Source organism: Callionymus lyra, chromosome 12 (genome assembly GCF_982586985.1).
Source record: "Callionymus lyra chromosome 12, fCalLyr1.hap1.1, whole genome shotgun sequence".
Classification (NCBI taxonomy): Eukaryota; Metazoa; Chordata; class Actinopteri; order Syngnathiformes; family Callionymidae; genus Callionymus; species Callionymus lyra.
In genome coordinates, this window is record NC_141829.1 from 26,422,660 (window position 1) to 26,446,584 (window position 23,925).

General features: G+C 38.4%; 3 protein-coding genes across 4 annotated transcripts in view; 2 read left to right on the plus strand and 1 right to left on the minus strand.

The window, feature by feature from the left end:
- pdia5 (protein disulfide isomerase family A, member 5) overlaps positions 1–8,345 on the plus strand; it is a 42,561-nt gene extending 34,216 nt beyond the window's left edge. Inside the window, exons 14-17 of the mRNA XM_087803499.1 lie at positions 1,095–1,225; positions 1,710–1,780; positions 4,930–5,064; positions 6,240–8,345. Coding sequence (XP_087659625.1) covers positions 1,095–1,225; positions 1,710–1,780; positions 4,930–5,064; positions 6,240–6,320 — 418 coding nt within the window. The 3' untranslated portion in view covers positions 6,321–8,345. The remainder of the gene's footprint in view (positions 1–1,094; positions 1,226–1,709; positions 1,781–4,929; positions 5,065–6,239) is intronic.
- Positions 8,346–9,732: 1,387 nt separating this feature from the next.
- Positions 9,733–18,630, plus strand: sec22a (SEC22 homolog A, vesicle trafficking protein). The gene is made up of 7 exons (XM_087804671.1): positions 9,733–9,820; positions 10,686–10,896; positions 13,619–13,782; positions 14,147–14,326; positions 16,440–16,558; positions 17,393–17,458; positions 17,631–18,630. The coding sequence occupies exons 2-7, from the start codon at positions 10,715–10,717 to the stop codon at positions 17,829–17,831; spliced, it is 912 nt and encodes a 303-aa protein (XP_087660797.1). The 5' UTR covers positions 9,733–9,820; positions 10,686–10,714; the 3' UTR covers positions 17,832–18,630.
- Positions 18,631–19,194: 564 nt separating this feature from the next.
- adcy5 (adenylate cyclase 5) overlaps positions 19,195–23,925 on the minus strand; it is a 55,905-nt gene continuing 51,174 nt past the window's right edge. For both annotated transcript variants that reach the window (XM_087803507.1, XM_087803506.1), the window contains exons 17-21: positions 23,774–23,906; positions 23,452–23,715; positions 23,185–23,389; positions 21,091–21,215; positions 19,195–21,011 (exon numbers count right to left, since the gene is read on the minus strand). In XM_087803507.1, coding sequence (XP_087659633.1) covers positions 20,883–21,011; positions 21,091–21,215; positions 23,185–23,389; positions 23,452–23,715; positions 23,774–23,906 — 856 coding nt within the window. In that variant the 3' untranslated portion in view covers positions 19,195–20,882. The remainder of the gene's footprint in view (positions 21,012–21,090; positions 21,216–23,184; positions 23,390–23,451; positions 23,716–23,773; positions 23,907–23,925) is intronic.

Genomic DNA, 23,925 nt, shown 5'->3' on the forward strand with positions numbered 1-23,925 from the left:
TCAGCTAGCAATCCCTCTCCCTTCTTTTATCCTGCGTGCCAGTTAGCTTACTCCATTTCATGTTTGCCAAAAAAGTCAGAACAATGACTCATTAATTAGCAGATTCTAACGTTCACGAACAATTCTTGTTTGGACTGACATTCCGGCTGAAGCCGAACTTGCTGACCCTGTTGCTGAGCTCGTCATCAAGGGTTTTCTACAAAGACTGTAACAAATATACGTTGTCTTTTACTGAACCACGTTTTATGATAATTAACAGTAACAGCCGTTTTAGAAATTACAGCCGGACTCCTGAATTATAATCCGGCAATGAAAACTCACCCATTTAGTTTCGGCTAGAGTGGTTGATAAAGGGTCACTGGTCAGTCAAGTCAACCAAGTCTCTTAATGCTATTTCACGATAAATGATGAATAGTGAAATAATTCATCCTCGTACACTCTCTGCTGATTAATGTTTAAAACAAAGTTGTTGTTTTTTAACCAGGCTGTAAATATGTCTTTCAATACTGTAAAAAACACTAAAAACTTCCTCATTGGCATCACTTTTTAAACTAGATGGTTTAACATGATTAGGATGCAACACATATCCAAACTCCCCTGTTCTACAAAGTAATATGTATTTTTCTTGTTGTGAAGTTAAATTCAAACCTAAGATTTAGAATAATTTCTTGCTAAAGGGACTGTGGTCAACTTCTTCACTTCACACATGTTTTTGCATGAATGTGCTTCCACTCTCCCAACTTTTTGTAATGTCAAGGACTTTATTTAAACGTCTGTATTAATAACATGTTTGAATTTTTATTGCATATGTATTTATGTAAAATAAATGCTGGCATGTGTTGGTAAAGAGTATCTATTTTATCTCATCCAGCAGGATAAAAGGTTTTGACTACTACTTAGAGCCTGCTGGTATAATTATTCACTGCATAGTCAATAACACAATTGTTTAAGACCTTGTTCTTAACATTCACACAATGTACCAGTATGTCCCTTACCAATACATTCAGCAGTTCTTACTTGTGAAGTGAATTGTCTTTGGACATAGTCTGACATGGCCATCTGAACTCACTCATATTGGGTCTCTACATCTCCAGCCCTCAGGCACCTCCTCCACCAGAGGCATCTTGGGAAGAAAAGCCCTCCAGTGTCAGCCATCTTGGACTGGAAGATTTCCGGGAGGTCTTGAAGAAGAAGAAGCACGCACTGGTCATGTTCTATGCCCCTTGTGAGTTCTAGCTGGATGCTGCAACCACCAAGAATATCCTTTCAGCTTAGATGTTAAAAGTCACCATTATTAGCTCAACTGTATTTTATAACATTGCTGCAACCTTGAATGGTACGATGCTACCAGCAAACTGAAAATATTCTCGTTCAAACATTTAGTTGAAATTAAGTTAAAACTGAACTTTTTCTATTTCATTCTAAACCTCGGCTCATTCTACTTGTAATCTTGAATGTTTAGAGCTTGAAGAATTGAGATAAGGTAACGGCTGTGAGCATCTTGAAATCTGGATCCAATTAACCCTTGTTCATCGTATAATGTTAATGCATATTCTTACTTGCACTCTTAACTTGACAATTGACAAATTAATGACAAATAAATTGTACAAGAACTATCAATATTTTATAAAGTACATATTGTATTCAATGATGATTGTAATTTGACATTCATTTCAATGTGTTATTGGAGTTAATTTATTCTCTTTTAGGGTGTCCTCATTGTAAAAATGCCGTCCCACATTTCACTACTGCAGCTGAGCTCTTCAAAGAAGACCGAAAAGTATGTGTTTTTTTTAATCACACACACACACAACCATATACCATTAATATTAAACGTCAAGATCATCGAGATTGTCATACAAAATTTGGGTGTAAATAATAACAAAGCGAAAATGCTTTGATTTCGGTTGGAATCTTCCCCGAAATCAGGGCATTTGAATAATGCTATGTTTCAGAATTGTCATGCAGTTAACAAATTATTTTTCAAAACTCTTAATAGAAAACTGGTGTGATGCTGCCATTAGAAACACATAATCACAACATTGCATTCAGGTGCAGAATTCCAAAAGAAAAATACATTTCTGTAAGAGCAAGTAGGAGAAGACACTACACTAAAAAATACATTATGGATGTGAATCTTGGGTCCCTCACAATTCTGTTGGATTTAGAAACGATTCTCAATTCAAAAATGTATATTTACTATTGAATTAATGAGCCAAATATGCCATCAATATTTATGAATCGAGTAGATATTAAGACAGGAGATTCCTTATTCCCATTAATTGATCAAAGTTTGCCTCTTGTTTGTTTCCTGTCTAGTTTTCCGTAAGGGCTTATTTGTCAAAAATAGTCATGGGAAACCTCAAAGTCATCTATCTTGCATAGGAATTTGAATGACCTTGTCTGTTAATTATTACATGATTCATTCAAAATTGTAACAAATTAAAAGTAGACTGTTGCAACATGTGTTGTAATTTATGTCTCTGAGGGTCTTGTTGTTTGCTAATACAGATACTTCTCTATAACAAATCAATCGTTTGTCTTTTGGGTTATTTAGTTTACGAGTCAGAGGGTCTAAGTCTAAGAAGTAGATTACTGTATACAAGTAATTCAAAAGTGTGAACGCTGATGTTCAACAGGGATCTGGAAGAAAGTGCACTCTAAACCCAGAAGACAAAATGATCCCAGCCATGGTGCTACAGTAAAGTTTTAAAAACAATTTTTCCACACCTTTTACCGTCACAGTGACCTCAGTCCATCCAAGGAAAATGTGTGTCCAGTGGGAGTGATATTGGCTGAATATTTAATAAGCAACCTTCTTCCTTCTTGCTGGTCATGTCCTGTGATTTATTATCCATAACAGCTCAAGGCAGTGTAGCGTTGCTTTGCTATTGCATCCAAGAGTCTTTTGATTTTCTATTTTTCAACGGCTGTTTCACCAGAGGACTGCAGTGTCACTGAAGGTCGTGTTGATGCACCATCTTGTGACGATCTTACTCCCGTCTTTTCACACCTTGGAGCACTGCTGAGATGTCAGAAACCCTCCGCAGCCAAAAAAGCCAACCCCAGACAGCTCAGTCCAGGCCTGGTGCTGTTCAGTCCATTTCTTATTGCCGCCCTGTCTAGAAGAGATTTTCAAAGGATCAAAATGGGGTCGCACGGCAAGAAGGTTGCAGGTTCACTTTCTAGTTGGGAGGGAGGCAACCTGTTAACTTTTCTGTGTGGAGTTTCTATGTTCTCTCGTGGTGCGTGGGTTTACGCCCACAGTCCAAAAACATACAGAGGTTTATTGAGAACTTGGGGAGATTGTCCGTAGGTATGTGTGTGTGTGTGTGAATGGTTGTCTGTCTTTTGTGTGCCCTGCGACAGACTGACGTCCTGTTCAGGGTGTCCCACGCTTCTCGCCTGAAGTAACTGGTATGGGGTCAGGCCCTACCACAGAAAAGTGGTAGAAAATGGATGGATCATGCAAAACATTTTGCTCATTGAAGGTTTTTGTGAAGGGGAGACTTCAGTGACCACCTGTGTTCTATCTAATTGAATCAAAGGTAGTTTGTTGAAGGGCTGGTAATCTAAGCAACTCTGCCTCAGGCTTAAATTTAAATATATGAAGATGTTTCAGAGTCAGCAATATCATCAGTTAGACCAAGTCTTGAGTCAGCGGGACTTCTATGTTGATTTATTAAAATACATTTTGATCAACCATTGTTGTGGAAGGATGGGCCCCAAGAGACAAAGACGACCACAGGATCGACATGATGAGTTGGTTCTTCATGAGGAGATTAGAAGTCTTGAATCCACGATATCACTTGTTTATTGACCATCTCCCCAGCCTCATCAGTATACTTCAAGTCAAAAGAAAAGTTACTATCTTGAGCAGTAGTGACATGTTCTGTTTTGTGACATGTACATGATCATCTTCCGATAGTTTGGGCTGAACACAGCCGCTCAGGCAGCACTATAGAGGCGCTCATGTTATCTCACTCCAACGCCTAGTCCACGGGACAACAAAGAAGATTAATGTCGCATTGATCACTGACAAGGCACCACAGCCAGGCGTGACTGCTGCCGCACAGATTCATGGCTCACTCCGTGTGTCCGCTCCGACAGCTGAGATGTGACTCTTTCACGCTACACACCCGACTTGTCACCATCCAATAATCGCTCCCTGTCGGTCAGCTGAAGCTCATAGTGGATGTCAGCAATCTGTTCTGGAAGGAAAACATATTATCCGCCTTGTGTGCACGTAGTCATGCAAGGAAATGACAAACTTCTTGTTCCAATTATGTATTACAAGTGTCTTTTTTCCCTCATGCAAATGAAGACACTCGGATGCTGAGTCGACTCATCAGTCACAGGACTTCCAATGAGTTTGTCAAGGCTGATGTTCTGTGATGGAACAAACTTCTCTGGTGTTCCTCTCACAACCCTGAAAGTGACCTTTATAAACATAATTTCATAGTGTCCCTGCAGACGTCAAGTATTTGAGCGTGACAGAGTAGCAGCACATCCAGAAAATGCAACGTCTCACTGGGTTTGGAATGCCAAATATTAACCTTCTGTCTCGTTATGGGGCTCCGTTGGGAAGTTGGCAAATTGAAGTCCCATTGATTGAAAACCACTGCTCTTTAAATATGTTTGTCATGAGCCTCAGAGAAGTTGCCAACCTTCATTGAAGTTTTCCCTTGAAACCTGTAAATGGTCGTATTTGCCAATATTCTTGTATTAATGTTTTTCTCACATAACATCAATCAATCATACCCCAGGCAGGTAAAAAAACTATATTAAACTTGTTTAGTCTAGAGGTGTTGGACCAGATGAAGCTGAAGTTACACAATTAACAATATCTGTGATAAAAGCTTTATTTTATTATTATTTTAATTAGCTTGTTTTTAGTTTCTCATCTCTCCTTCTTACTGTCTCCCTCAGATTGCCTATGCTGCTGTGGACTGCACACGGGGACAGAACCATGAGTTGTGCAAGCAAGAGGGAGTGGAAGGTTACCCCACTTTCAACTACTACAACTATGGAAAGTTTGCAGAAAAATACCAAGGAGAGCGTGGGGTGAGTGTTGATTTTTCTGAATAATTTGTCATCGTTTGTCCGTATTTTTAATGGTTAAATAATTGTTAAAAAAAAAATTGAATTAGGACTGAATTAAGTCACTTATGATTAATTGGTTAATTGGAACCTTTCAATCACAGAATCAACCAAAAACTAAAGATTTATAACATTAGAATAAAGGAACAATATTGGAAAATTACATTTGCACTAAACAGTGGTCGAACAATTTTTAATACTTTGCAATTGTATAGCAATAAAAAAATAAACTATGGAATGAATAATAACAATGAATCAAATGATGAAAATTAAATAACTCAACTATTAATAGTATTTCTATTTTCGACTTTATAATTTCTCATGTTCAGTATATTTTTCAATCAATGTATGATCAAATGATTTAAATCCATTGAAATTTTAAAATGAATTATTAAAATTTAGTTTCACAGTTTACTTTGCTGAGGTTTACTTTACTCCTTTACTGAGGAAGTACAGTATGTGGATGTTATATCTGTAACAAACAGTCAACACGGTAATTTTGTTATTGTCTTCAATCTGTATTGATCGATGTGCTGCAGCTGGACAGTGGTTTTTTCTGGAAATAGAAATTCATTAATGTGTAATATATAAAAGGTTTTTGGAGGCTCAGTAAATCCCATCACTCCCCAGATACTGATGCAGTTACTGGATCATTTGAGGTCAAAGATGTATTCTTGAAGCAGGACATAATCTGCAGCACGTCAATTGCCAGTAATGTAAAAATAAAACAGGGATTTAAGTTTTGAAATCTGATCGAGCATTATTCAGCTCCCAGTGATCATGATCATATATTCTCAAGTTATTACAAATGGATTAATTAAGACATAAGCATGATTTAAATTTCTTTCATCAATACTTGAAATATGGTCACTTTAACATATTTAATAACTTTTAATTCCTACTGTCTTAAAGGCTCAGTCAGTAGTATTTAAAACGATGTCACTAGCTCCCCCTCATGCAGGAATACTGTAACAGCAATTAGCTAAATATCTTTTTGCTAATGACAATATTCTGCCTATAAATGTGTTTACATAAAAAGATGGGCTCTTTTTGTGTTGTTTATTATCGTGGTTATTGTTTCATGTTTTATTGCTATAGATACAAGATAGAGTATATCTGATTTGCTCTTCTTTCCACAGGAAGCTGGCTTCATTGGCTTCATGAGGAACCTGAGAGGACGGGACCAGGAGAAAGTAGGAAAGAGGAAGGAGGAGCTCTGAGGGCAGCATATGACCTGCTGCACAACTGTCATTGCACTGTGACCCTCGACCCTGGCGAGGGTCCCTTATCAGCACTGACCTCAGCAAAAGGCAATTTAATTTCTCAATCTCACAGCAACAGAGTACCTTCAGTCAAGACTCCTCTTTCTTCTGTGTTGGGGGAGGGGCCACTGTGACATCACTCTTTACTGTATCTATGCAATACCGACCCCGCTGATGGCACCGATGTCATGACCCCACATTCATTATGCTGGAAACTGAACCTGCTGGCTGAAGAACGTGTTTGTAGACCAGAGCCAATGATATCGTTCAGATCACCCACCAAAAGACACTGACCTACACTTGAGTGTCCATGACTAAAGTGGCCTTATGGAAAATTCAACTGCATCCTGTCTAATCAAGCAAATCAGGAGAAAAACACACCAAATATGTATATCGCCCTTTTAACGCTTCATACATTTCAACATCATACACTGGTGTGTCCACCATATCTCTCATGATCACTAGTGTACTGAGATGAACAGCATGAGAACAATTTGATGATGATTCTATTTCCATTTGTCTGATCACAGCATGATCCATTAAGGATGGCCAAAGGTTAACCTGTTTTTCTGTAGTTCAATTTGTCACTGGCAGCTGTGGCGGTGCCTCAACAAATAGTGACTACTCTCTTGTTTGGAAGTACAATATACAGTTTCAGTTACATTTACAGACAGAAAAAAGTGAAGCTATCTCATTTTACTTTTATTTTACTGACTGATTTGTTTCTTGTTATGATAGCTTTACTCTCATTATATTAATACTCAAATTCTCATAATGTTTTAATTTGATAGTAATTGCTGGTTTGGTTTCTTAACTGGTATTGGTATTTTTTCCTCATACATTTTCCATCATTTTAAGATCATGTTAAAGGGAAATGTATTTAAGCTTAATGAAATCACCCAAAAAAACTATTTAAGTATCAAACTTTTATCTATAATTGATATTATCTAGCAAAATTCAATGTAAATAAAAATGTGCAGGAAATTGTTCACCATGAAAAGACCATTAAGCAATAATAGGACGACCACTCATACTTGTTACTATGTACATATGAAGAGTTAGTACTGTGATCTTTTACATTCCAATAGAGCTGCTGTCAATCAAAATACTCTTCAACATTAACATTTAGAATCATCAAATCAGTCTCATCTTGTCTCATCTTGATACACGGGCAATAGGCAGTTCCTTATAAAAGAACACTCAGGTTTTATTCCATGAATTCAGACGTTCTAGGTGGTCATTCAAGGTGATGGTTCTTGATATTTTTACGTGAATTAAATCTGCTCTTGCTAGGGTTGGTTTGTCTTGGCTGGATGGCGCTCTTTCATGCCCTCTATCAAAAGTTCACAGAAGCCAATGCAATATTAAGCAAAGTCTCCCAAAATCCTTCTTTTTTTTCTCTTCAAATCAGCTTCCTCATAATTCCTTGGGTGATTCTGTGTGTGCGTGTGTTCTCATTACTTTGACCGTTATAATTATTAATCTGTAGCTGAACTTCAAGACTTTCAAATAAGGTTCTCAGGGAACACAAGACAATTAAAAGGGAACAGGTTTATTTCCACCTTGGTATATACAAAGTCACCAAATTTAACATTGTTTACATTTCCCAGGTGTTGTCATTGTTGTTTCCTCATCAGTATCAGTGAAGGCTTTTTTTCTTCCTCGTGTTTGATGGACTCATTCCAAACACCTCCAGGCTGCCACCAAACGCTGTTTCCCTGTGACATCCCAGAGTATGCAAGTGCCCAGTTTTTTTTGTTTTTTTTTAACTTTCCAAAAAAGCCGTCTTTCAATCAAATGCCTCCGTCTTATTCCAAAGTTCTATATTAGTCTGTTTGTCCATGTTGTGTTGGGAGTGTGTCACGCTGATGCCAAGAAGTTGTCGTTGCCTTTGTTGATGTTCTGTACTCAGCCATATGTACAGATTTGCTCCTTGCAGTCAGGACCTTGCAAGGTTGGTAATAAAATACTAAATCTCAAAAAGATTTGTCTTTTTTTCCAATCTTTCTTTAATGCAATTTTTATTTTAAGTCTTTATACAAAAAAAATGTTTTTAATTGGTACACATCATAATTATAATATAAAATATTATAATCAAAAAGCCGAAATTATCTTCATCTTGTCCTTTGATTATATCGTAATAAATAACCTGTTTAGTATTTTTCGAAAAAAAGGCATCATGGGCTTGAACTAATCCATCCATTTGAATTGGTTCAATTTAAAATTCAATTTCTGTCCATTATAGTGTCATATTATGACTGCCATGTTATAAAATCTGTTTCACCGTTATACATTTTCAGCACATTTGTTTACAAGACAAGATCAAGTCTTTTAATGCGTTAGTTTCTGGTTTTATCTGCCGGATAAGTCAGACAGAAAAAATCGCTCATTACTTCGTATAAAAACACTGCTGTGACGCAGTTTGTGACATTCACAGACTGGGCCAGTTGTCCAGACAAAAAGTAAGTGATCAAGAAGATTGTTAAAATAACAGAGTTCTGTACTTGAATTTCTTTGACGTGAAAATGTATCTGAATACAGTTTTCTGTTTGAGAAAATTGTAATATATAAATGACAAGATTCTCCATCAATCCTCCTCCAGCACTTAACGTGGTCGTTCCAAGGACAAGCCGGTAAGTAACATTATTTTAAGCAATTTCACCATCTTTCCAGTTGAAGAAATCAAAAATACCTTAAAATAGGAACTTTCTTGTAGGTTCTATATAGAATAAATTAATTATATGTAACATAGTGTCAAAATAACTTGGTTACTGGGAACAGATTGAATGACAGTAGCTCCAAAGTTGTTTAGACACTTCCATCATCAATGATGACTACATTTTGAAGTGACCCGGTCACAGACGCATCAGAGAGACGTCTCATTTACGCATCTCCAGGATGTCAAACCTATCTGATATTCCAAATCCTCACTAAACCAAACATTTTGGGAATAGCTGATAACCACGGCTCCTTGAATTTAAGCATGAGTGACTTTGAAAGTAAGGTTTGCTGAAGTGCCTCTGTTTGGAATTTAAATTCATGGAGAACAGGAAAATATACTTTTTGGCTTTTCATGGGTCATGATCTTTAAGTTTATTACAGATAAAGGTCATAGGTATTTGTTTTAAAACAATTTATGACATTAATCTGAATCTGGCTAACATCATATATACCTTAGTAAGGATTGTAAGACTTGTTTTTTTTTGTTTTGTTTTTTAACAAAGTCAATACAAAACTATAAATAATTTCTTAACTACTTTTCCAAATGAAGTTTTTTTTTATTGTCCAGAACTTTGTTATCAGTAATTTATTTAAAAGCGTGTTAATACACTTCTACACCAAAATGTTACCCAGGATGCATTGCGGCATAGCCACGTAAACATAAGCGCAGTAGTTGCTAGTTAGCCGCTAACAGACGTTTTTATTTCCCTCCACATGATGCTTCAACCTTCAAACAGGTACCATTGAAACAACACCTATCTCAAAGAATCGCTATGGTTTTTATTGTGTGTGTTCTGCCCTGTCACTAGGAAACGTTTTGGATGTATAGCTTTGGAAGCTACCTAGCTAGCTAACGCATTAAGCCGGCATGATGGGTTTGCTTTCTTTCTGCTTATTTCCACAAGACAGGACAATACTTTTAAACACGTTTAAGATGAATTACAACCATACGAAATTACAGAAAACTTGATAATGTGCATCGATATTGATTTTATAATTCGTTGTCAATTAATTTAAACAGTCAATGAGAATGATCTATTTACTGAATGCAGAAATCTATATAGATTAAATGTTAAGCTACTATCATTATTATATAAAATATCAGGAGCTTTCCATGGTTCTATTGTCGCAACGATGAGAGATATTGCCTCCTGAACCCTATGTTTAAATAAACATTACTAGATATTTGGTTTATATTCTCTTGTTTTCAACGGAAGTCCTAAATATTGTAAATATGTCATAATTTTAATAATCTCGATATGTCTATTACATTTTTGTCACTATATGTCTTTCTTCTGAATTGTACATTTTATTTTTAGTCATACTTGTCTGTTTTGGTAATCCCTTTCCCTGTCCTCTTCCCTCAACTTGTTATCAGCTATGAACAGTTAAGCTAAAAAGCCAAATGTAATTTTTTTAAATAACAATAGGTACCTAAATGTTTTTTAACTACCAGTACAAAACAAATTGGGTGGTTCTTACCATTTATAGTTCTAAAGAGGCAAATCTCTCAAAACCAATGTTATACTTAATTATTTTTTTCTGCTTATACATTGTCATTCAAAGGCTGACATCACAAGTTTGTGTTGTCTTTTCACACAGGGCTTCAACGAGAGGACCTCATCCATAAGATGTCGATGGTTTTATTTGCTTCAGTGGTCCGGGTCGGAGATGGCCTGCCACTCTCTGCATCCACTGACTACGAGCAAGATAAAGAGCTGCAGGAGACAAAGAAGCACCTTAAAGGTCTTTCAAAAAAACTCAGCCAGTTCCCAGACCGCTGCACACTAAAGACCGGACCTTACAATGTCAAGTAAGTTATCCAACAAAATTGTGACAATACTTTCAGTGATGGGTCTCCTTTTAACATTTTTTCTTTTCTTTTTTTTTCTCTGTTGTGAAAATAAGAAATATCTTGATGAAATATTTGGTTGGTCTGATGTCAGTCTTTCATAAAGGCAGAAAAAAAGGTTTTATCATTGAGTATTGGTTATTCGAATGAACACTAATATTCATGACTGTCCTAAAGCGCTAACAGCATTTCAAACCCATCAGCATACAATCATCTTCACCCTTCCTGTTTAACAGTAGATAGACAATAATCTCAGAGAGACTCTCTTTCATCCCAGCCACTAATATCGCCCCAACATAGGTCTATGCAATCATTCTACAAATGGAAGACAATAATCATTTGGTTTTCATCTGAATATACTGTCCATGGGTGTGTTTTGCCTAATGTAATTGAAGAACTTTTGTCATCCAACTAAATCTTTCTGCTGTATCTGTTAGGCGCAGCAGCAGCAGGCCTTGGTGCTTGGTTCTGTTTTTCTATAGCTTTTTTGTGTTCTCTTTTTCCATTTTTCACGGCAGCGTTAAAACTGACTCAATGACAGAAGAAAACAAAAACTTTCTGAGAAACTATAAGCATATCGCCTGCATTTGACAATAGCCGGAATTCCTGGAGTCTATTGTTCTTAAGGATGTAAGAAGGCTGCTAAGAAGGGTCTCGGCTAAGAAGTAGTGCTAAGTTACTGGCGTTTCCCTCATGTGTTCTCAACTGCCTTTGTAGGAGAACCTAGGATCAAGCTTATGACGCTTTGTTCGAAGCTCTCGGTGGAACATATCATATAAAATCATAAGGTGAAATATATATGAGTAAATTACATCTGTTTCCTTAATATCTGTGAAATGCAACACTGTTGTTGTTTTTTTGTGTAGTTGTTAGAAGACTCATAGATCGGATATATTTCGTTTCGTTTAATGGAGTGAAACTGAAAATCAAGTTATAGTGTGTTTTCTCATTTGGTTGTAAAATTCCTGCGCACTTGAAAGCATTGTTTGGGATCAATGACCGGTAAAAGTTATGGTGTGTTTCTTCCAGTATCTACCTCATAATCATAAATGTTGATTAATGGCAGTGCGTACATTTAAACAGGTGGGTTTACTGTTTGTTTTATGGATTAATTAGACCCACAAATATACTTTAATGTTTAATGGTTTCTTCATAGTAGTTCTTGAGAGTGCTCCTAAGAAGATCGTAGCACTTAAGAGCATCTTCGTAGTGAATGTTGGAAACCCAGCCAATGTATGTTTATATAGGTCCTGTATGTATCATGAAAAATGCTTCAATGGTGGTTCTTTATATACCTTATATGTTGCACACTGTGACATAGTAGGGTCCACTGCACGTTTAGCAGGTAAAGGCCTCATTGGAGTTATCTGAACATCACCAATAAAAGAAAGTCTAGACCGAACTCTATCTGTACGGATGAGATTTCTCCATCTTTAAAATCTTCACCCTTCTGCTCTAATCTCACCCCCTCTCACTGAAGTGATGGTAGAAAGGGTGCTTCATTTCTCAGTGGTTTGGACAGAAAAGCTTTCATCTTAGTTCCAAAGTCTTTCAAACAAGACTTTGGAAACAATTACCATCGCTTTCTCAAGTGCTAATCGCGTGTAACAGCAAATGGGAAGAATAAGGATTGCTGCATTTTTCAGCCACTATTTGGTCTGATAAGAGCCTCTTCAATCAATGACTCTGAAGAATAGAGGGAGATAAGGAATATCAGACAGAGGCAGGAAGGTTTCAGGTCCAGGGTTAATCTCTGCTAAGACCAAGGGCTTGGATGAAATAAAATACTGCCACTCCAATCCACAGTCCAATCCACTCTTATCAGAAATTATGTCGATTAGTTTCAAATATAAGCAAGTCATGTTTAGGAAATATCATAAAAGTGCGTATTCAGAGAGTCACAAGTGAAACGGATCCCAACCCAGAAGAGCAGGTGAGGCAGTTACATTATTAGGTGGTCCATATGACCCTACAGTCCGGTAGGAGGACGGGAATGACAAGGTATACAACAGATCAAACAATACCAAACACAAGCAACATCATGGAACAGAAATTTAATGATTCCTTCTTTAAAAATTCTTGGTTGTTTTTGTTTTTTTAAATCCTTGTTTATGTAAATGAACAGAGAACTTTAAGGGGGAATATATATTGCTGGATATTGGCGCAAAAATCAATTTTTGATGAGAAGCACGTGTATGGATTTTGGCAGGTGTGCTGGTCTCTGCAGGATTAACAAAAAGGTCCAAGAAAACAGGACCCAAGAAACGTGGTCAAATGAGTTAAATTCTAAACCCTGTGATTAAAATATAAAATATGTACAGTATATCTTTATGGGTGAAGACGAGGAGCTCAGGATCTTAAGTTGTGGTTTCTGACCATAAAGGCCATTTCACCCAGTTTCCTCTGAGTTTATATATAAGGTGCAGCTAACTTTTAATCAACAGAAGTGTTTTTTTTATAATAAATAAATAATTCATTATTAGAATTCGCTTGTCATATACATTAGCGTATCCATTTTAATTTGTTTACTCTACATTCAACACAAAATGTGTTTGACTGGCCAAAAGACTGAAATCCGACCCTAAATCATTATAAATGTACAGTAATTGAAACAATTTGTGATTTAAATGAAATGTATTACATATATAGACGTCTCTTATGTTCTGATATTGTTCTGTGTCAGTTTCATCAGCTCATTGGGCGTTGGATATCTGATGGTGTGTACCGGAAACTACCCAAATGTTCTGGCCTTCTGCTTCCTAGACGAGCTACAAAAGGAGTTCATTGTCACCTATGATACTAAAAGAATAAACAATGCTCTGCGACCGTACTCTTTCATTGAATTTGGTGAGTACCTGCTGTTAGTAGTTACTTAGAGCAGCTGTACCTCAATTAAAAAGTTAGCATAGTTGTATATGAAAAGTTCTTTGATTATGGCCATATTGAAAGTGTTTCCTGTATGACAGTTAAGTATTAATAATGTCTGGACTACAAGAATCTATAATATCACACCCATATATCGTGTGGCTTATCAATAGATATGGGTTAATGGCCCACCATGATCATTTTGTTACTGGTGTTTCAGATCTTAATGTGGATAAAAATGTCGATCCTTTCATCTTCTTATCTTAAGTTAATGTGATGCGTCATTTTTTTTTTTTAAACATGCAAGTGCTGTGTCTTCACCTTTCTTGTTTCCTCGTGTTATCAGACACATTCATCCAAAAGACCAAACAGCGATACAACAGTCCTCGATCCCTCTCCACAAGAATCAACCTTGCTGACATGCAGACAGAGATCAGGCTGCGACCGCCTTACGAGCTGTCCCCAGAGGACCTGCAGGCTGTCAACGGGTTCTCGTCTCACACGTCCTCCAAGTACAAGGGCATCGGTAAGCCACCGCTCTGTTCGTGACATTCTCAACATAAAAGGTGACGATAATTTTCACCTCCAAATGCTCACTTTTCTCAACTCTAATTGAAATTGTAACTAAAAGATTAGAGGGAAGTTCCTGTCCTTCAGTCGTGGAGCTTCAGCAGCAAATGAGTGATTCTTCATGCACCATCACTTCTGCTATTGTTAATCTTCCACTCCCAGTCCAAACCAGAGACTGTGCATGACCGTGCACACCAAGTCTTATTCATGCCAACGCAGCTGCTGACTGGCATTATGTACATTCCTCCATTCAGAATGTCAACAGTAGTAGATAAATAATCTGCAGGAAACATCGTTGGCTGAGTAAATACCAAAGTCTGGTAATGTTTGTGGAGAAATTGTGTTAAACGTAATATAACTTAAGAGAGTATAATCACATAAACCTGAGAAACAAAAATATTTAAAAGCTCATTGATTGAAAAATAATTAAATACTTCCAATACACACTGGTGAAGATTACTGGTCTGACTTTAAATTGATGTTAACTGTGTTAAAACAGTTTAGAATTGAACTTGCTAAAATGCAATGCTGACCAGTCATTGTCAATTTCAAGCCACCTGCTTTTAATTCCTCTGAATGCTTTGGTTGTCTTGCATTGAGTTAGTTCTTTGCACTGGCGTTGTGTGTGAATGACCCACAACCTTCCATGCCAAGTTTACCCGCTGCATCATTTATCCGTATCACTATTATAGCCACAGAGTTCAGAGAGAAAGTCGCTGCTTATAGTTTGGAAATCAAAATTCTGGTTTCCCTTGCAGTTAAACAATGGACTCTGAGGTTTTGACTGGCATAACATGTTGCAGTTCAGGTTTCTAATGGTCGGTATTTTGCAAAAAAGAACAAAATCTGTACGGTGCCAAACATTTATTAATGAGTGAAGCTATTGGCATGAGTTTATATTTATTGCCAGAAAAAAACCTAAAACAAAAAAATTAAAATAAAAAAAAGGAAATGTTTAATTAGTAGTCTCAGAGTTCATATATCAACAATGGCGATTAATATTGTTTCTTACCACATATGAACCATTAAGTTATTTTATGCTATTGTTATTATATTATAATACTAATTGAATGTATGAGAAAATTGAAACTAATTTTCCAAATACATATAGATGTTTGTTACGAGGACAATAGATTCAACTTCCTGAATAATCTTTCTTTCCGAGGTGTGATGTTGTTCATCTGAACCTCCATATGTTTGTTCTAGTCTTAAGAAAAACAGTTGTCTTTGCAAACTTGGCAACTTTTCATTGTTGTTTACTTTTCTTTATCTTGGAATAATAAGGTTGTTTGTTTTTCCTCATTGTGAACGCACCTTTAGATTCTTCTTGAATTATAAAAATCAATATTCATTTAGCAAAAACACCGTCTTTTGGACAAATCAATATTTAATTTGGGTCAAGTCTAAGGTTGTTTGTATTTAAGGTAACTGCAGACTTTTATATTAATTATTTAAAAGTAATTTTTACTCTGAGATTTTGTATTTGATCAAAACCAAGGCGTTGGGAAGTTTCTTATGATCAATTCTATCTAGGGATGCCATTAGATTAAAATGAAGAGAGAGATTAACAACACAAATGATCACAATCAAATAACCTTTTACCTTAAATCTACTAACAGGTCAAACTAAACCTCACCTGCTAATAAACTACCCGTGACACCAAACTGTTTCTAGACCTGTCCATACCTGAAGCACCCACATCGCTCAGCGGTGTCTTGAAATAAACCCTGGCTCTCAGAGAGCCTCCAGCTGCACCTCATCTGCCCTGAGAAACACAAACTGCTCCGCTTCAGTCCTACAACAACCAGGAGGCAACTCTGCATCTTTATTTACTCTGTCACACTCCAGCACTCAGTGTTCATACATAAATCATTTTATACTGCAGGGTGAAATATGCTAATCTGTTAATAGAATCAAGCATCATTCTGCTTACCATGCCAAACGTGTTTTGGAAGTAGGTCTGATAAGCCATCTCTGCCTTGCTTATCTTTTTCACTCAAGGAGTTCTTTTGTTTATCCAAGTAATTACATTTGTCCCAGAGTGCCTCGTAACGTTCCTTCTCTTCCAGCTCCCACTCAGAGTTTGGAACCGGCAACTTTGCCCGGGATCATCTCCTGTGTGCTCAGTCTCCTCTGTGGTGGCATGAACCTGCTGAGAGGCGTCCACGCCATCGAGAGCGTCCTGCAGGTACAGATGATCACCAACGCAGCATTGACATATGAAGCTAACATGTTGGAGGAAGCTCCACATGCTATTGATGATCCTGTCGTTGCTGACAGGATTTGAGGTTTCTACAGAATTCTAGCTCATGAAACCAACCTTGACCCAGACATAATGGTAGTTTTTAAAGATTTCCATTTGCAGCTGTCATACAACACCATAACATTCTCACAGCTGAACTTGGAGAGGTCCTATCTACTGCCATGAGCTCTTTTTACCAACTGTCAATTAAACTTATCATTTTTCTAATGATCCTGCTAAAGTCCACAGTTTGCATGAAGCTCACCCTTGATGTTTAAGGGTGAAACACAGGTTAGACCAGGGGTGGGCGATTAAAATTCTTTAAGGGCCACAATAAAATCTGTGAATGTTGTTAGGGGCCGTCAAGCAAAAAGAAAGATGAAAAAAATCCCTAAAAAAAAGGACATGCGTCAATAGGCCATGACATTTATTAAGCTACTGTAAATAAGCTGCAATTTTATTTTTGTATATATTTTTTTCAAAACATTTTTTCAATTAACTTGTTAAAATGTTTCGAGGGATTAATATATACTCCAAAAATGACAAAAAGAAGGGAAATATGATGTGAAAATGTAAATTAAAAAAATACATACAAAAAAGATTTGTTAATGCATTAGAACCATTTATACATGAGCATACTTTGTATTTATGGTGCCCCTTGTAATGTCAGTCAAAGGGCCGCAAGTGGCCCCTGGGCCGCACTTTACCCAGGTCTGGGTTAGACGGACGGTTCTGATAATTGAATAAAATGTAACATGCTGACTGACTTTTGTGTTTCAGAACGACGAGGAAGACTTCAGTTGTGTGATTGCCTTCTTCCTGGGCACAGCAGCATGTCTGTACCAGGTGAGTGTGTCCCTGCTAGTATGATACGAGAAGATACTACTTACCTGCTCACACCTCTGTTTCGACTTTAACTAGGGCAAGTATTGCTTACAAAACCAAACCAAAAAATACTACGCACTGTCCCACACTCAGCTTCTCTCCTCCACACGTGACAACCTCTCCTGTCTTGCAGTGCTACCTGTTCGCCTACTTCTCCATGTGGAGGAGCGTCAAGTCTTTCCTGGCATTTGCCCTCATCTGTCTGTCCAACATGTACCTTTACGAACTGAGGAACGTGTGGCAGATCCTCTTCCACGTGGCCGTGGGAGCGTTCATGACCATCCAGATCACACAGAGGCAGCCGCTGGGCAAAGCTCCGGACTACAACGTCTGACACCTCTACGGCGAGGAAACCTCCCGCGTGATGCTGAAGACGCCGACCGATGTCTTCACATGTTCTTGAACCCAGATCGTGGCCCTGATGCTGCTGGTGAAGGTGCTGCAGAAACCATCGGTCAGAATGAGTCTGGCCGTGGTTTTTTGTCTGGAACGCGTTTATTTTATGATGTTTGCTGACACGGCGAATGATGACCCAGATAAACCGGCGGAGATGACGGCAAGAGTGGGGACAGGACGTCTTATCAGAGCTTGTCATTTCTTATTTAAGTCAAACCTTCCAAGAGGCATGCGGCAGAATTCTGATCTGCAAAGAAACGTTAGCAGCTTTTTTTACTACGTGTGATTGACTGAAGCTCAGGCAACATTGAACGTCACAGCCATGAGTTTGTCCTGCTTCGTGTTTGCTCGCCGTTCTTTTCTAACTATGCAAACTCCTGCTGTCATGATAGTTTTATATCTTTTACTTTCATTTTATGTGAACATGTTGCAAAGATTTTATTGAGGATGTTTCGTTTAAACTTCGAACATAGAATAGTTACAAGTCTGAATGAAAAAAACACTGCATACCTTCGCGATGTTATCAGGCGTTCAGCAATACTACTGCTCTTGGATCTTCTTCTTGCCGTCATGTGATGTCGGGACGAACTCAAACTGATGCACAACTGCATGTTTTTTCAACCGTCAACATGTCCTGTTACATTTCCTCTCTTCTGTATTCCTCATAAAAGGAGAGACATTCAAACCAAATAGAATTGGCTTCAAAACATGTCACTAAATAAATCCAACAAACTATTCATGAGTTGTTTTGTGACAAATGATGAGCTTTTCCTGAACTGATACTAGAGTTAAAATCCTGTCTTGAAATGCCCACCAGAGGGCAGCACTTTAGAAGCACCACTTTGAGCTGTAAACTTGTAAGTTAACACTTTTATTCCAATTAACATTAAAAAAAAGTTTCATATCATACAGTCTGGAGCACAAAATTGTTAAAGGTAATAAAATCTAAAAAAAAAAGTTAAGTACATTATATAATGATTGAAATAACAAAGAGGTTATGTCAATCTGTATAGTGTCTTGAGATAACTTTGTTATGATAAGACACTTTGAATTGAATTGAATCATTAATAAAACATTGCTGATGAGAACCAAATGTTTTATATATATATACTGTATATATATATATTTATTCACATACACACACACACATGTCGCATACCATTGAAAAGGAAGGAGTTGGTGTCTTTCATGTGACATGGATTTGATGAATATAATTGCTGTAGAATTACTCGACGGACAGAGGGTTAGAACTTAAAATGGTCAATGGTTTTACGCTTCATTTAAAAAATGTTTGATCCTGTCAATATTGTTGGAACATAAGCACCTTCACGTTCCTGAAAAGAGTTGCATTGAAACTACATGACCAGAGAGGGAAAACAAAAAAAAAAAAAATGGGTTCAAGTTTGAATGTTTATTATGGAGCAGCTGATGGTAGGAGAACAAGACACTTGAACAGCTGCATCTTCTCACTGCTCTCAGAAGTGTTAAAATACAAAATGATTGGCACACATCGTTGCTCCTGTGAAACACCTCAGCACTTTATTTAATTGTTACAAAAAAAAAAAAGAAGTATAGTTTGGACATGACCAACATCATCACCAGAGTCTGTCCCTCTTGCTCAAGGGTGTCAAGGAGAGTGAGAGGTCGTCATCCAGGTCATCATTTGTGTGTAGTTAGTGATAGTGACTCAAACAATCATTCGACTTCACTTGCTGGTGAGTTCAGTGCTGGGTGTCCTGGCTAACCGGGCTCAGGCTTGACCAGCCAAGACTCGTGGCACCATCAGTGACGGAGCAGGTGTGACGTCCAGCTCTTTGTAACCTTTAGCTGCATCAGTTGTGTAGTGATGTTGAGAGGAACTTATTTCCTGTTGTGTTTGTGGCATCTCTGAGTAATATGTAAAAAAAAACTCTTCCTGTAGGACTTTCAGGTGTCTGGGTGCTGCAGTGTAGATGCAAGCTTTCCAGGGTGTCCTGTGCTGGTGATTGCTCCGTTGCCTGTAGGCTGGTTTGGAGTCAGGATGAAAAAAAAAACCTACAAATCTAAAGTCTGCTAATGATTGTGAAACTCGGAGGTGGAACCACTTCAAGTAAATGTTAAAGCCACACTCGGAGTGACGGGAACTGAACCAGAGATATATGCTCAACTGTTGTCGGTGTCCCAGCTCGGGTCCCTGAGAAACGGAAGTATTGAAAGCGCTTGAAGCTGATCTTCATGATGGTCCAGGGAGTCTCTCGTGAAGCGGAAAGTCATCGGCAACACTTCAGTCATTAGAGAGTGATGATGATGACCTGGACGACAGGGGGCGCTGTAGTGTTTGTATCCTGATCAAGCTCACTCAGTTCTGTGGGTGCTCTGCTAAAGACCACGAAGTCCACAAGAGAAACATCAGTGTGTAAAAGGCCTCGTCGGAGATCATTGGACATTCAAAGGGTCGTACCATCTTCAGCAGTGTGAGGGTGAGAGTAGCTAAATCTGCTGTGAGCGTCTCAGAGAAAATACTTATTCTTATTCACATTATAGATCTCTCTATGGAATATTCACGTACAAAATATAGATTCTTCAAATAAGTGACCGGCGGCTGTTTCTGAAAACGTCCACTAGAAAAGAGGATTAGAAAAGCTCTTGGTTGACATCGTGGATTTGCGCGTCACACGTCTTTCGCTCTATAAATTAGGTTTACAAAGAACCACGGTTCTCTCGGTAGAACCAGCACAACACGGACTCGCTCGGGAACGATCACACACATAAAACTGCATGTCGATACTTCAGCAGGAGAGGCGGAGGGGGGATTGGGGGAGACATAGTTCCAACGTCCGCAGGATCCTCAGAAAAACCCCGACACGTCTTTTTTGCAGATCCATCGTTGAATAAACCTGTGCTCTGATCGGGCATCTTTGGTAAGATTTCAGAGTCCCAGCCGCTCGTGGCTTCAGTAGTCGACATCCGGACGGGGCTCAGGGGGTTTCGCCGAGTCCTCCCTCGAGGGTTAACTGCTGGGGGGTCCGCTGGTGAGGAAGTAGGTCATCATCTCTCCTTTACCTTTGACTGTGACCATCCCTCTGTATTCTAAGGTGTAGTTGTAGGAGCTGAGCAGCTGGTAGAGGTCGGCCGTCACCTGACGAGCGCCACACACAGGTCACACAAGGTCAACTAGAGTGATATGAGACGTGACTGGTCGATTCCCGGTGGATTACCTGGATCCTCTCTGGAACGCCCGTGCTGTCCATCCGACTCGCTACATTCACCGTGTTCCCCCAGATGTCGTACTGAGGTTTCTTGGCCCCGATCACTCCGGCAACCACCGGCCCGATGTTCAGACCTGCGATGACATCATCACTAATGTAACTAGTGGTTACAAAGCTAGCATGAAATATGTGTTTGCAGACTGACACACAGATAAAGGGATGTAGATTCATTTATTTTCATTTATTCTCCATAGAGATGGTGTTTTTCAGCATCTTTTTTTTTTTTAAACAATATGAACCTTTCTGACATTATTAATAATTGTTCATATTATTTGTAATGATTGGTTAACTTCAAACAGTCGTGACTCATGTAGCAGAACTACAGCTGTTATTTTAATGTTCTTCACACCCTAACTTTTGTCTAGACAATCGATGAGTCTGTTAGTATCATGTGACCATCAAACTGTTTTACGTCAGTATCTTCATATGAAGTAGTGACATAATACCTTGATGCAGCCTATCAGAAACTGTCAATCATTTGATCTACAGTGATCTTTAGTTCATGTAGAAAACGACAGTGAATGTACGATGTGACAACACACTGGCAAACTCTCACTACTAGAGCTTTTTGGACCGTTTTTTACTGAGAGCCACAAAAAACGTTTTGACTTTTAAAATAATATATATTTTGTTGTATTTATAAGCAAACTGCAGAATCATTAACCATGAGAATTATCATAACAATATTATTATATTTATATTTTTTATTTGAACAATCCAGTATAAAACTTGTTATGAAAATCAAAACTAAATAATGATGAATCAAACTTAACCTTACTTATAATCAGTGGGATTAACAAGTAACTAATTAGTTTGTCAAAAATCATTAAGCGTTACTGTGATTTTAACAGCCTTGTTACTTGTTACTTCAGGCACTATGACTCAGTTCAGTCTGTTGACTTTTTAATCTTTCTAAGAGGCTGTTTAAACTGATAAACAGTGATAAATAGATTGAAGTGTATAATATCACGCTTTAAAAAACTAATTAATGATGAATGCTGGATCAGTTTGACTGTAAGATGAATTCCTTGCACGTTTTTGACATCAATGAATCAATTAACATTTAATGATGCGATTGCTACGGTGCCTTCAGGAACATATGATATTTTATTAATAATAAATTAAATAAACAAAACACTATAAATGTACACTGTATCAATTCAATGAAAACATTAACACACAGCAGATAAAACAGAAATGCTGATTTATGTTTGATAAGTTCACTGTTGTCGTCACTTGTGTTATTTTGAAACTTATTTAATAGATTTAGCCCTTTGAGTTTTTAATCCTTTGTCATTTTCCTTTAAAGGTTATTGTGTTTCTAATACAGTGATGTTCTGCCTGTTGAGACTCACTTGACCACAAACATTATGGTCGTCGCACCTCTTATTTTGGTGTATTTTCTTAATTGTTCTTACCTTTTTTCTGAATTGATTGATTAAACATCCAAACTTACACTGAAAAATGTGCCTTTCCCCCTTTATCTTACCAAAAAGTTACTTTCCCTAGTAACCTGAGCTACTTTTAAAAGAAGTAACTAGTAATGTAACTAAGATACTATTTTAAAGTTACTTATCCAACACGGCTAATAATAACATACTCACAATTTCAGTGCAAAGAAGTGACCCGATGCAAAAAGAAGAATCTTTGTAGTAAATACTGATCGATGTTATTAACACGTGGATACCTGCAGCTTTTATTCAGTTTTGCTCAATAGTCCAGAAATGACACAAATTTTTGCATATTATTTTGTAAATGATCTGATGTATTTGTTAGCATTCACTTTGTTCATCTTTGTCTTAAATTTGGTGAAGTCATCTCCTTCTCTTTCCAGATGTTTTTGCCATCTTCCCAATTTGTTTTCCTACTGCATTGATCTGATCCGTCCTGTCTCCCTGTTCGACCTCGTCTTCTCACGGCCACACTTCACATCTTCATCTTCATCTTCGTCGCCCTATTCCCTCGGCTGCCCTTCACCATCTTCAACATCTTTATCTTTCCTTCTCCCTCACGACGCTCGACAGGGTTGTCTCTGTCACTCACCGATCTTCATCTTGAAGTTGTTGAAGGAGTGTTCGTTGATGTACTTCATCTGGTCCATCAGCCTCATGGCGTAGTCGGCCAGCGCCCGGATGTGCGAGCGGCCCGCCTTGTCGTAGGTGGAGTCGTTGAGGCCGGACGCCGCCATGTAGGTGGAGCCGATGGTCTTGATCTTCTCCAGCTGGCGGAACTGGTCCTCGCTGATGATCTGTGGAGGCCGGAGAAGTTTTGATGAAATGGCTACGTGGGGCGGGAGTCGTTTTTTCCCACCTCGTCGAAGTCGGCGATGATCTCGTTGAGGAGCCTCAGACACTCCACGCCCTCGTTGTTGCCCTCCAGCTCCACGTAGAACTCGGAGAAGTTGCTGATGGAGGCGAACATGACGGCCACGCACTCGCACGACTGGTAGTAGAGCTCGTCGTTCCGTCTCTCGCGCTGCAGGAAGTGAGCCGCCACGTCTTTGGGCAGGATGTTATGGAGCAGACGCCGGTTGTAGGCCTGGAGCTCCTCCATCTCCTCCTTCTCCTCCGTTGCCTGGACACCAGATAGATGAGTATCTCACCAGTGCTGGTCACAAGAGGGCGCTCGTGACCTGTAGCTTCCACAGGAAGTCCAGCCGGGCCGTGGACTCCACCTGCTGGGCGTGAAGGTAAAGTGCCAGGACGAAGATGGTGATGACCACAGGGGTCACGATCTTCAGAGGAACCTTGGTGTCCATCACGCAGCTGAAGGCAGACACGGCTT